The 14,281-nt window shown below is 34.4% G+C and overlaps 1 protein-coding gene and 1 long non-coding RNA gene across 2 annotated transcripts; one reads left to right on the plus strand and one right to left on the minus strand.

Annotated features, from left to right (window-relative positions):
- The first annotated feature begins 1,797 nt into the window (after nucleotides 1-1,797).
- LOC103514153 (endocuticle structural glycoprotein SgAbd-2-like) lies at nucleotides 1,798-12,869 on the plus strand. Its single transcript, XM_008482233.3, has 3 exons — nucleotides 1,798-1,949; nucleotides 11,776-11,909; nucleotides 12,107-12,869. The coding sequence occupies exons 1-3, from the start codon at nucleotides 1,938-1,940 to the stop codon at nucleotides 12,399-12,401; spliced, it is 441 nt and encodes a 146-aa protein (XP_008480455.1). The 5' UTR covers nucleotides 1,798-1,937; the 3' UTR covers nucleotides 12,402-12,869.
- On the minus strand, nucleotides 12,347-14,200 carry LOC113465649. Its single transcript, XR_003390288.1, has 2 exons — nucleotides 13,926-14,200; nucleotides 12,347-12,948 (listed from the first exon to the last, which is right to left on the minus strand). It is a non-coding gene; the product is annotated as an uncharacterized LOC113465649 (long non-coding RNA).
- Between the last annotated feature and the right edge of the window lie 81 nt (nucleotides 14,201-14,281).

Below are 14,281 nucleotides of genomic sequence, written 5' to 3' on the forward strand. Positions count from 1 at the left end.
ATAGGCAATCCAGAAACAATTTCAATTTCCACGAAGATTTACATTAAAAGTTTTCCACTCCAAAACTTTTGTCGCCGAAAATATTTATGGCTCTAAAAACATCATAAACATCGGCCAAGTTAGAAGACTTTTTATATTGATTAAGATCTTGGAATAATTTTATCTTTATATTTTCCTGATTTTAGTGCCCATTGCTGATGTCGGGGGGTCAGAGGTTTTCCATGTGAATTATGAGATGACCATTTTGGGAATTTTGTGTCTATATTGTATTAGGCAAAGTGATAAAATACGTCAACCATTAGGCCCGGAATGATAATGTAGGTATAAGTTTAGGCTTGAGAAGATAAAATGATGTTACAATATTACTACAGGGTGATTTTTAAGATTTCGTGAGGACATTCACCACAAATTAATTTTAAATAATAATAATAAAAAAATAATAACTTTTAGATCAGGGGGGACCTTAAGTAAAACGAATAGTTTCCAACCTATTTCCACGGAAACCGCGATTTTGAAAATTTTGACCAATTTAATTACCTACTTACTTGATCATTACAATCAATGTTTCTTTGCCCACATTTCCTCGGAATGTCCTTTTATTAGAGTTTCATGTCACGAAAAGAAAACTCAAAGACTCCAAAAATTTCTGGTCAGTCAGGCTGGAGAATTTTACAGACGTAAATATACCTACCTAACAATTACCACAGTTATTCTATCGAATTTGCAAACCTTCAAGCTAAATTTTGTATTGACAATAATTACATTTTGGACCTCACCTAAGTCTAAGAACACTACTTTCAAAACTCGATTTTTTTTAGAAAAATACTTTGCTATATTGTTCTCTTTTGAGCAGTAGTTACCTATAGGTACCTAATAATATAATTATTGTTCATTAATATGTAGGACTGGTATATTTTATTTAATGAAGTCTTGATTCAATATGCGTACCTACCTACGTACATGTATTTGCAAAAAGAGTAAAGAAAAAAAATGCCTGAAGACAATATAAAATGCATTTTTAGAAAACTGAAGATCAACAATCTGCTTGAGACGTAAGCGAACCAATAAAAAATCGATAATTACGTAGCTAATACAAATTTTGTATGACTAAAAATAGATTCAAAGTTGATATAATTAATTCAAAAAATATCTAAAGCATTGGTTATGTGGTAATAGGCACCTCAAACAGGAGCCAAAGTTGCGTTAACCCCTCATGTTACGAGGGTCAAGTTTAAAGAAGAAACTAAGAAAGAAAGTTATAGAAAGATGGAGATGATTCTTAACACCGCAACAGTCAATAGGACCAGTCTGGTCCTTTTGGATCTTCGACCTTCGCAGATGCTGGCACTGGTCACTACTCTATTTGATTTTTAGTCTTTATAATAAAGGGGCTTTTCAGCCCTATGTCGAAAGTACCTGGAAATTCATAAGGTACTCGTACCTACTCCTAAGTCTAATCATAGGGCGAGAAAAATGATAAATGATACCTACATTGATCCTCAACCCCGACATTGACCCTTAAGTTACGTATATTTTTTAATTAGGTAAAGTTAAAAAGTCCATCCAACGCCGTGCGCCGGATACCCCATGAAAGAAGGACACGAAAATCCTCTCTTTTTAAAAACACGCAGGGTTAAATCAAAGAAGATGATTTTCTTGATGAGTTCGACCTTGAATGTGAACTTCAAGTTCAGTTAGAACTCAGGGAAGTTTCAATGTCATTACGCTGGGAGGATGGTATTTTAGTAAAACATAAAAGAGGTCAGAGCTTAGAGAACCCATCTTCCAATACTTTCGCCCATAGCAAAATCGAGAGGGGGTAACGTACCCCCCATATATAAATAGTATCGAGCTATAGTGTTCCCTTATTATTCTAAGACCATAAAGACAACTAATCCTATTTTGGGTGTACCTAGGAGAACACAAAACTAATCAACATGCAACTTTTGGTAAGTTTTTTTCTAAAGATTTTTTTCGAGGTATTAATAAAAATAACTTGCGAAAATACATATTTTAAACTTAAAAAAATATAGGAAATTTTGTTTTAAATTTTCTTTTAATAAGTGAAAGTGAAAACATATTTACCTCTCAGAAGTGTTTTTCCTTCAAGTTTTTTACTCGTCTTCTTTTCATTATAAAGTTTAAACATGTTTTTTTATCCATTTAATTTTTTGTAAATGCCTATATGGTTTTCTTATTTTTTGAGTGTTTCGACTAAAAAATAATTCTATTAAACTTTCCTTTTAAAAAAGTGTTTTTCTTCACATTAACACCTAAACTTTGTGTGTAACAAAGGAAATCATCCGAAAAGCCACTTTCAGGCTAATATACTGACACGCTGCGCTGGATTAATTTGACAAAAAAGCTAGTTTCTTTTGTTTACTAATCAAAATATTTAGCCGGACTTTTCTTTTCGCAAAGTGTAGTCATTGAGTTGACAGTGAAATCGTAATATTTAGTTTCAATGGTTCCAATTTGCCACAGATAAAGCGAAAACAGTTCAATTTTGGAAACAAAAGTTTTAAAATTACATCTTGGTATTAAGTGCTTGGTCTAATAGTGGTTTTAACGATCGGAAAACCTTGTATACAAGACCTGAGCTTGAATTTGGTAATCATCTGAATCTAAAGTGAAAACTTGGGTTTAATACCTGTAAAAAGATTTGTTTGAAAAAAAAGGGGGTCTCATTGATTCGGGAAAGAAAAACTCATTAGGGACCCTCAAAAAGGATATATCCACCCAAAAGCTGAATTCAAAAATTTGGATCAATATAAAAAAAAAACACATGGATAATATAGGAATACACTAGTCACTAGAAGATAATCCTATTGTTTGGTAAAGTGCAGACAGAGTGGCTACGCAGTTCACATGTGATTCACAGGACCTTGTCTACAGGAAATACGTGTTTCAAAAGTCTTCATCGTTCTCCTGAGAAACGATAAAGTCATAATAAATAATGTACGTATGTACAATAATTTCAATTCACCATGGGTCAATAGTCGCAATTAACTAGAATCAGTGCAAGGAATAAAATCCCGTGAACTATTACCCCAGTGCAGCAATACTACTACTATCACTTCATTCATTGCTTCATCTACTATTTCAAATGTATTTTCATTCATTAGGAATTTCTTCTCATAAAATACGATTAGCATACTGAGTACATGAGTATTGGCTACTTTGGTAGTATTGTATGATTACCACAAGGCTGAGAGTTTTGCTTGAATACAAAAAGAGTATTATAGTCTCAATATTAAAGCCATTGTTTGGTACAGTTGATTCACATTACAAATCATCTGAAGTCCCTTTATTATACGTTATGTTTCAACATTGACGTTAAAGACTTAGCTCAAAAAGTAAAAAATTGGCCAGACTCTTAATTTAAAAAGGAATAAAACTTTTAAATGTTTCTTTTTCAAACAAGTTAAGTGTAGAAAGGGGTACCTTGACACTAACTTTACATTTGTTTATAATAGTTTTTTGTTAGTCAATTCTAAAAACAATTTACATTTTTTCATCTTTAGTATGAACTTACCCTCTCATCTCATTATCAGTTTTGTAATCGATAATTTCTTGTTTACTATCACACGCGAACCATGCAATCTCATCAGAACATGAAGGTTAAGTTACACCCGGCGTTGGGGATTGGTCAGTAAGGTGGTAATTTTACAGTAAACCACGGTGGTGAAGGTCCATTTAAATAAATCATAGAAAGTGAAACATTTAGATTCGATCATGTTTTAGAATGGTTAGGTCAAAATTGTGTTGTAAGAGGGGGTTTGGTCTCAAAAAAAAAAAAAAAATAGTCAAATGATCTATAGGTACCTACTGTAAAATACGAAAAATCATTAACTATAGTTTTCAGAAGAAATCAAAAAATGGGATCTATCTAGTTCGATTCCGTACTGTTCAAACTAGAGTTCAACTACAATTGACTTTAAAACTCATTTTACCTCCCCACACTCTTCTAACCTTTCCTAACATCAATATTGTTCAGAAACTCCAATAGCTCTTCAATTCATTTGTCGTAATCATCGTGGCTATTAGATATATTAACCTTTTGGTTAATAGGAGTGATCTTACATTGTTACTTGGAATAGTAAATCACAAGAAACTTCATGCGCCTTCCTGAAATAGATGTATTTGTTCTTTGCTAGAATTATTCAGAATATTTAGATGTCTAGAAATCAGGCTAAGTTTATACGAGGGACAGTTTTATTTTTGAGTGCAACAGTTACTGGACATCTTAAATGGTGAACTAAAAAGTTCGCCTAGTTTTTCTTTTTCAATTATTTCCATTTTATAAATCCTTCCTTTTCCCCCAGTTTATATTATTTCTTTTTTCTTTTACCACTAGTTTTCTTCAGGCACTTGCCTCCGATTTTCATGTTTTCCAATTTTCAATACCAGATAGGTAGAGTCCGATAGATAGGCACCTAATCCTTTCCTCCAATTATTCATCCTATGAGAACACTAGATTAGTTCAAAAAACACTATTCCTCTTGCAAGGAGAATTCTCTGAAGTACCTACCTACCACCTCACTTAGTTCCCATTACATCGACCCTGCTCAAAACTAATTTGTCTTGAACTCTGTGCCACTCTCAGAAATTTCTTAAAATTTATTTGTTATGCCCGGACAGGTACCTATTTCTCTCGGTAATGGCTTGACTCATCGTGGCTGTAACATAATAATCAGCTTTTTACATAATCGAGAGATCCAGGAACACAATGCGTTGGGAATAATCATAATCGTGACAGAGTCGGCTGAAAAAGTGATCACTGGCAACCGAAACTACTCTGCCGATTTGAACGGCCTGGAAACACCTCAAGTTGGTGTCCCGCCTTTATGAAAATCAGTGTGAACCAATCCGATCCGATTAGGAGGGTTGATTTTGATTTCCAACAGTTGTAAAAATGTATCCATCCAGAGTCAAATCGTCAAATTCTACACCCATATACCCAATCCGATCATTTAAAACTCATTGCACTGCTGCTAGTAATGTTACGTTCAAAATGATAATCGGAAATGCCATTAAACAAAAGGAATTAAATTCGGCTCCTTACGAACAAAAAGAAATCATACCATATCAAATGAACTTTCTCTCAATTATGAGTGGACATTTGATAAATTCGATTGGTTATGGTTTCGAGATGCTGGTACTAAATCTGGCGAAATTACTGCTGAAGTTTATGTTCATCTATAATTCATTTAATTCCAGAATCATCGTCATCATCATGGACAATCATTATCTAGTCCTGGACAAAAGCGTCTTCATCATTTTTCTCTTGAGTTATACTCGTATTAATACAACCAGCTTGAGGATTTCTAGCAACAAGGGCCACAAAATTCCACATTGAAAATTTCTCTTGCCTCTTCAAATTTTGAGGAGACTAGGAGTTTAGATTAACCACTTCAAACAACCGCAACCTTCCAAATGTATCCTACATCTAAAGCAATCAGATTAATAATTAACAGTAATATTCAGCACATTCACCTTTTCTCCAAAAATTCACTTAATCTTTTTCCTTCTTTTTTAACCAACTAATTTGTCAAATTTGGTGGTTGTCAAATTTCTCCAAAATTCATCAAAAACCACCAGACCATACACCTATAGCGATATTTGCTCATTACCTAAAAATAAAGAGTTCCTCTTTGTCTGAAATTACATTAAAGGTACGGTAACCTGCATTCACTTGTTGCTTCAATTAATTAATTTACAACTATTTGAGCAGGCTCTGTAGACGCAACAAAGTCGCTGAAAGACACCGATGATTGCATAATATTTGAAGATTCAACTCCCGTCATTATTTGAGGAGTTAACCTAGCTTGAACTTCTTCAGTCGGTGTACAAACAAGTTCTATCAATGTACTCAATACACAGCACAGTTTTGAACCAGGTCCATCGTAAAACTGCCTGCAGGATACACACCGAAGATTTCCTAGCGAAATCAATGGACTCATTTTCGAAAGAAGTTAATTTTTTGTCAACTTTTGTAAAGAAAGCCAGCGGACTTCAAAGAAAAGGTATCAAAAATCTTACAAAATCAAAGGAACTTGCAAAGAATTATATTAGGTATTGTTATACATATTTTATTATATTCGTATGTTGTTTCAGATCCAAAATCTCAATTTCTCACCGAGTCACTTATAATATTTTACACCTCCATGACAAGAGTTCCAACGGTAGACAAAACCAGGACGGCATAGATAACACTTTTTGACTTCCTGTCAGCAGACACATCAAGTGTCTTTACAACTGAAGAGTTAATTACAATACCATCCAAGTCTTCTTGACCGATGACTTGATGGTTTTAATGATTAGCTTTACTCATCGAGTTCTCCTGGTCCTAATTATTCCTATACACCCATAATCAGCCAAACTTCAAACATCTCGCAGTCATAATAATACTTAGGAAATTGAGGTTGAGGTACTGTTGGCTCAATAGGTACATGAACAGAGTAGGTCTTGTAGCTTGTAGGATTCTAAATTGGACACTATCAGAGTGTAAATTTATTGGGACTAGCTGGCCAGATAGCTAAAAAAACTACTGAATTACCTACTGATCCACAGCCATTCAACTAACAACAATATGTATTTTTACAATCCTGACCTAGCTCACAGTAATAATTTCAAAAATAAAGAGACAAAATCTTACCAATAGAAAACCTAGGGATGTGAGTTAATCAAGACATTTACTACTCTTCGCTTCTAACATACATTAATATTGGAATAGGTAAAGAGGGTGGCTAGGTTCTTAATTTATTAGAGGCTTCAGTCAGTACACTTTATTCGTTGGGAAATGGCTATTATGGTTAAATCTCCTTATTATCTATTACCTATCACACAGTAGGTAAGCTATTATCAGAAGTAAAGTTGGTTGCTATGGTTTTACATTGATAGTACCTACAGTATTACCTATGCAAAAAACGTAGGTAGTTAAAATAAAATCTAAGTACCCTTATTCTATCAGCTATCACATTGGGTCATTGCCATTTCAATCTCAAGATAAAGCATAACATTATAGTTACCTTAAACAATAATTACCATACCCTATATTATTAAACCTAGACTACAAATATTTCGTCAGTTTTTTTTTAGTTGTTTATTATAAAATCCATTCTAGTTTCTGATAGAATCTATGGAGCTTTAACTTAATAAGATATTATTATTACAAATTGGCCTAAAAATAATATACATCTTGAACAGAACATAAGATATTGCATATTCGTCTTCTTTAATTCTTTTCCTCCAGGCAAAGTTTTAAAAGGTTAGATTAACCCTTCACCCAAGTAGAGTTTGTAGTTTTGTTAGGAATACTTATTCAACAGAGGTATAAGGACAGCTTTAAGCTTTTGGACAAGCTAAAGTAATACAACAGGGTGATTTTTTTAACTCTCAATTTATGAAGTCTAAAAGGCAGTAGGTAATCAGTAATCACCCAAGTCTGGATCTGACATAGAAACCTTTCTTTGCTTTTGGCGTAACATTAGGAACAATAGCTGGAGTTTAAACTCAAGTCCTAATAATTTGTTAGCTTGCGGCAACGGGTTACTCAATTCGTGCTATATGGTTAAGTCCCCAGTTTTAGGATCAATCATGTCGTAATCATCTCATTTTGTAGTTCTGATTATTATTTACATAACAACTTGAGACTTTAGGTGTGGGCGAGTTAGATGTACCGAAGCTCATCATTACTGGTAGGTTTGAAATGAAAGTAAAATTATTAAGGTGTGAAAAGTAAAAACTGTGAATGTATTTGGGTTGTTCGAGTACTTGGAAAGTGCTTGGGCAAAGTTCAGTGCACTACAATTATGTAGGCACTTAATAGTTCTTTACGATTACACCTCGTTTCATTATTATTAATGTAGACGTAAGAAAAAAAGTATTGACATCATTCTCCATTTATCCGGGCAGTATAAAGAAGGTACCTATTGAAAAAAGCTAGATCCTTGGCAGTCTAATAAATGAAATAATGACCAAGCGAAATTCAATACACATTTAGGCACGGTTAGATAGGCAATTACACTAAACATATTCATCAGTAGGTAAATTTACGACCATCTGTCTGACCGTGGCAGAGAAAATTAAATGAAAAACAAATAAAACCGCAACCATCTAATACATCCTTGTACGCAAAGCCAGACACTTTTATGTGCCAACTTTTGCATAGAAATCTTGCTGCTTCTTCTCACAACTCAATGCCATACGGTTAAGGTTTTAACCTCAGCAGCTTTTCAAAGGGGTCAAAGCTATCAAACGTTTGGCTAAAATTTTCCTCCCCAAGGTCAAAATGGCCAAAGTGTAAGAAATCAGATTATTAACACTTCAACGCGACGAGGGCCGAAGTTGTAAACTATTGAAAAGGTGAAGGACAACATGTTGCGTTACTTCTACATTGACCAATGGGTAGTGGGTACATACCATAATAGAGAACATCTCATAACATTAATTATTTATTTATGGACGATGGGATCTTCGCTAGTTAAGAAGTCAAGTTAATTTCAAAGTTTAACACTTTTATTTTTCAAAATTGATCAGTTTCGGGAGGATCTTTTTTGAATCAATGAGACAAGCACATCGCTCTCTCATGAAACAAGAGATTTTGTTATTGATAAATTGTATTGTAGTTACAATTGATTACAACATACGAGTAGTTTGGTCGTTTGGTAGTGACTGGGACTGGGAAGTACTTATAAGAGATTAAAGTCTTTGATGTACCTATGACAAAAATTTAATTTTGATGTCCAGGGGAGAAATAGGTACGTTGTTTGAGTATTGATGACATCAAAATATTTACTTTCCCAAGGGGTGTAAATTTTACACAGTTGTCACATTTCAAGAGGTTGTTTGAAAGAGGTTAGGTACTAAAATTTCATCAACTTAACACTTAAAGGGAGAGAATAAAAGGAATTAAAAAAAAAAAAAAAACTTCGCTCCCTAAATTGATTAAAAAAGAGAGCAAGGTATCATGCATTGAATTACTAGCACAAGAGGGCAGATGTAACGAGTAGACATCATGAATAATTTAACTTGATCACAAAACATTAAATTTTTTAAACACAAAAACAACTTGAACTTTTTCCTTGTGTACCTATCTAAGTGGATTCGGAATTTTTGAACTTTGATATTTGAGATTTTATTAATTGGCTTAACCCTTGTGGACTTTTTCATTAGGTGTATTATTTTGCAATAAATTTCATTTATGACACCCTGCTTTGGCCATCATTGGTAAGGATAGTTACCTATGGACTATGGATATGTTGTAAGCAGATATGTCATACTTAAATGCACAAAAAGTTTTATATTAGTATCACGACAGAAAGGGTTAAACCACTCTTTATTTTCCAAGAATAAGAGCCAACTATGTTACATCTTCTCTAGGAAATTATGAAGATCAAAGAATTGTAATTGGAAATTTAATAATTATGTAAATATCAATAATATAGAGATGTATAATTTACATCACATTAAAATCTCAAAATCAATTAGACCTGCCTGGTTTAAAATGGAACCCAGTTAATGTCCTTAGGAGACTTAAGACACCTTAGATCTCAACCAATTTAATAATAACTAACTTAATGAATATTTATACTTTGAATCCCTAGTCTATCATGGACTCATTAACTTGGGATAAGCAAAATTTCTAGATAACAATGTCAAATTTTATCTTTCCATAAAACGAACTATTCATGATGTGCTATCGGAATAGTTTTTGTTGGATTTCCTAAACATTATTTATAAATAAATTTAGATCACACGTATGTTCGTTAGGTAATGTATTTTCCATTCAATTTCTCGTGTGAATTGATAAGATAGCACTTAATAGGTATTTGACATTGAAGATAGTGAGAGTATTATTAGACAAATCTCACATCTATCATTCATGTAGTAATCTTGTGATTTGTCAAGAGTGAATGCAGATTTTTTTCAAAGGAAGATTACGAGATGCAACAAATAACTTATGTCATAGTTGGCATGCTTGTTGGCCTAAAGGTGGATTTCCACCAACGCGACCTCTGTCGTGCGACAAAATCGCGCGACAATGTCGCGCGACGTGACCTGTTTTCACTTGCAACATTTGTCGCGCGACGTGACGACCGACTTTTATCGGATAGAAGTCGCATGGTCGCACGACTTTTTTTCGTGTCGCGCGACACGTTTCCACTATGCGATCTTTGCCGCGCGACCCTGTCGCGCGGCAGTCGCGCGGCAAAAATCGCGTTAGTGGAAATCCACCTTAATGCAATATTCAACAGGGAAAAAGGTGGTAGACATTATTTTCACCTACTAGTTTTACACTGAACTCTAATGGACATGAGTATCTAACTGCAAATAGTTAAGAAATATCACTTGGAAATTCGTATTACCTAACCTAGGTAGGTAAAGGAAAAAAGATTCATTTTTCTTCTACCTAGCTTACTAGGTACCTGCAAACATTATGCCAACATGAAAAAGGCTCACGTCAAATAAGACTAGTTACCTTGACAAGGTTGGTGATAATTCTAACTAGACATAACTAAAATTCAGGTGTTGGTTAGTAAGTCATCAAATGTTAGCTCATAAAAAAAAGACAGTAAAAATAAAATAATATTTGCATAAATATTTAGGTATGTATTCCATACCTACCTACTTAATATCTACTTTTATGATTAATGTGCGTATAAAAAAGAATAAATAATTACTGGTCTTTGCGAAAGATGCTACCACAAAAAGATAAACAAACTTTGCCCTATGCGTGCAAGATATAGGTAGATATTCTCAATTAATACTACTTATCATATTTTATAATGAACTTGATGTAACTCAGACGGGAGGTCAGGGATTTCAAGTTTCAGATGATCTTTTTTTTTATTTCATTAGATTTATTTGGAAGTTGAAAATGAAATCGGTTTATTTGGAACCTAATTGAGATACGAGAACTACCTCAGAATAATACTTGAAGAGAATAAATTCAATTTTTTACTAAAAGTTCAATGACGATGACAACATACCTACCTATTAAAAACTTTTCCATCGCCCGATATGGGATTTTCAAGACTTCTCGAGTTCAACCTGTATTGAAAAACTTTGACATTCTCAACTGCATGGGTGGCATAAAAGTTGCTCATCTTCAAGCCATAATAAGTTCAAGTTATGAGAAGTAAAAACCCGATACTCATCTTTCCTTATTCTCCAAGGTTACAAAGCTACATCGCTTGCGGGCAAAAAACCTACATGGAAAAATTATAAAACTTGGACAGGAAAAACTCAAAGAATTTTCATTTAACATTTTTTAGGAAGACACTTCAAAGCCATACAAACAGTACTTTGCATAGTACAGTCATTCACAGTAACATTAAAATAATAGAGGAGAGAAAAAAAAGTAGTAAAATTTATCTAGGTATAAGTACCTATATGCCTACCTCTCTATTTCTCACGCATTAAAATCGCTGGATTACAAAATATTTTCATCATTCTTTATACATCTTTATTAATCTTGGGGAATCTTGAAATCATTGGCAACACATCAACAGATAAATTCTTCAGCTTTGCAAATGTATTCTACTAACAAATGTTACTCATTTGTTAAAAAGGCTTTATGAAAATAGATTCCTTGAACCCACACCGTAATGCCTACCAGCTACCAGCTTTAGGTATAAAGGATTATTATTGAGTACCTACATCATTATTTGACCTACATCATTATCTACTTATGTACGAATAGTTTTCATTTCAGCCGGATGTAAAACTTTTTGAACTTTGGCTAATTGTTCTAAATGTTTCTGTTCACAGATCTTAGCTGGTGCTTTGGCCATGGCCATGGCTGCTCCCCAAAACTACGCCGCCCAGCCACAATACCAGACTACCCCAGCCACCATCCTGCAACAAGACACCCAAGTCAACCCAGACGGTTCCTACCAATACAGGTAATTATCTCCTATAACTTTCATTGGGATGAAAGAATAAAATTTAATAAGAAGGATTAATAATATAGTCGATGTGACAAAAACACTAAATTTCGAATTCAGAGAAGATATAAAACAAAACTGTTAGTGGATGTGCCAAAAGCACCGATTTTCTTTATTTTCGTTTCTCTAATGGTTGTAAATTTTCCTCTCCACAGTTTCCAAACCAGCAATGGTATCGCTGCCCAAGAAAGCGGTTTCCTGAAGAACGCTGGCAACCCAGAAGCTGAGGTTCAAGTTGCCCAAGGTGCTTACACCTACACCGGTGCTGACGGCAACCCATACTCCCTCCAGTACACCGCTGACGAAGAAGGTTTCAAGCCATCAGCCAACTACCTGCCAACCCCACCCCCAATCCCAGCTGAAATCGTCAAAGCTCTGGAATTCCTGGCTAGTCAGCCCAAGATCGACTACGACGATAAGGGTTTCCCTCTGGGACAGAGACGGTTCTAAGTCACACGAGTCTTAGGTTAGGTTCTCTGTTGTAATTGATTCTTTCATGTCTTCAACTATGTTTTCATCTTCTCCCATCAATCTAGTTTCTTCCTGTATAAATGTTATCTCGTTTTTCCATGTGCATTCAATATGAGTTTATCCTATGATGCTATAATATGGAAACATGAGATGTTACCACTATCTCTTGTGGTACCTTCAAAATAAAAACTAGGCCATATTATTATTGATACTAGAGCATGTAATCTGTAAACATCCAATTCAGATTCCTCTGATTGGATTTTCTGACTAATTTTCTTTGTGTGCCATTATTGTTGTATGATAGAAAAAACCACTTGTTTTTTTATAAATCTATCAATCAATAATTACTGAATTGTTTAAAAATTGCTCAGTTTCTTTATACATAAACTCCTTTGATATTTGAATATTATATTCCTAGAGATCTCTGTAAATATATTTCTTAAGAACACTTTCTACAAAAAAAAAGCTGGAATGTTTTTCTTCTTTTATTTTCAATTTCCATAGAGTAGGGACCCAACGATTGTACCTGTGAAAAGAGAGGGAGAATAAGATCAAGGCTATGTAATGAAGACGGAAGAGGATAAAGATAGCCAATTCCTATTAGATGAGATTCAATTAATTTAGATAAAACAGCAAGTTTTTTCACGTGTCATGATGAAGGGTAGAGAAATGAGGAAAAAGTCCATCACCTCCTCTTTTGGCTGAATCTTGAACCAATAAACCAATTCAATATCTTATGTAACCATTATAATATTAAAACTAACTTACAGAAGGCAATAGATAAAGAAGGGCCTTTCCAATGAATCATCAATATTTAAATTATTATTTAGACCTATCTAAATGAGCAAAAATTCAAATGGATCGAAATTGGTAAAATGGTGATGTCACAAATACCCAAGTGTTTTGAAGATGCCCTTGAAAGAAAAATGTAGGTAGGTACCTGGAAGTACCTCTTAGGTACTAATCTAATTTACATTTTATACCTACATAGCAGGATGCACCTGCTGTTTTCAAAGAGGGATCGTTAGTAGGTACCTAGGTATGTGTTAATTAAGAGATGGTTGGAAGGTATTATAGTCTGTTAGGTATGAAAGAAAAATAAGTAAAATAAAATTGACCAAAAGAAATGAGGACCAAGTTTTGACTCGACGGTTTTGCATAGTTTGTCTGTATATTTGATCCACAATAAACGATAGGTAACTCTCGCCCTCGAACGGTTCATCTGATCTTGATGAAACTTGGCTAAAATGTTCAACACATAAAGGAAATTCTCTTAGGTATTAAGTTTTGGACCCAAAAAGGAGTTTGAGAGAGGTCCAAGTACAGTTCACTGAAAAAGCACATTGGTGCGAAGGTCCATTGCGTAGGGTCTAGGCTAGGGTCAAAGGGCCAGGGTCTATGGGCCTCCTAGCAGCCGGCTTAATTGAAAAAAATCTTCTAGAGCAGGAATTTCCAACTTCCATGTGTATGCAGGCCACATATGCTACTTTGGCAGGTACTTACCCGGCCACAAACACAGGGAAGCAGGTCCGTATCCAAGATTTTCTTGAGGGGATGGGGGGTGGATGCTCTATTTTTGGAGTCCACTCTGTACTAAAAGAGCAAAAATCAAGCTTGAGGGGGCACAGCCTGAAAGTTTCGCGGACCACATGTGGCCCTTAAAAAAATAAAACAAGATGCAAAACGCAAGAAATGAGTCGATACCATTTTTCAACACCTTTGAAAAAACCATAGAAAAAAAGTTAGTAAAAAACAAGATAAAAAGTCAAAAATACCTAGGTACCTATGCAAAACGCAAAGTAGAGAAGAATTAAAAATTCAAATTCGCGGGCTCGTTGTATCAATAGCGCAGTAACGAC

Source organism: Diaphorina citri, unplaced genomic scaffold (genome assembly GCF_000475195.1).
Source record: "Diaphorina citri unplaced genomic scaffold, Diaci psyllid genome assembly version 1.1 scaffold1, whole genome shotgun sequence".
In the NCBI taxonomy this organism is placed as follows: domain Eukaryota; kingdom Metazoa; phylum Arthropoda; class Insecta; order Hemiptera; family Psyllidae; genus Diaphorina; species Diaphorina citri.

Coding starts and splice junctions, on each gene's coding strand:
- LOC103514153 (XM_008482233.3), top strand. Junction 11,910..12,106: donor GACGGTTCCTACCAATACAG/GTAATTATCTCC, acceptor TCCTCTCCACAG/TTTCCAAACCAGCAATGGTA.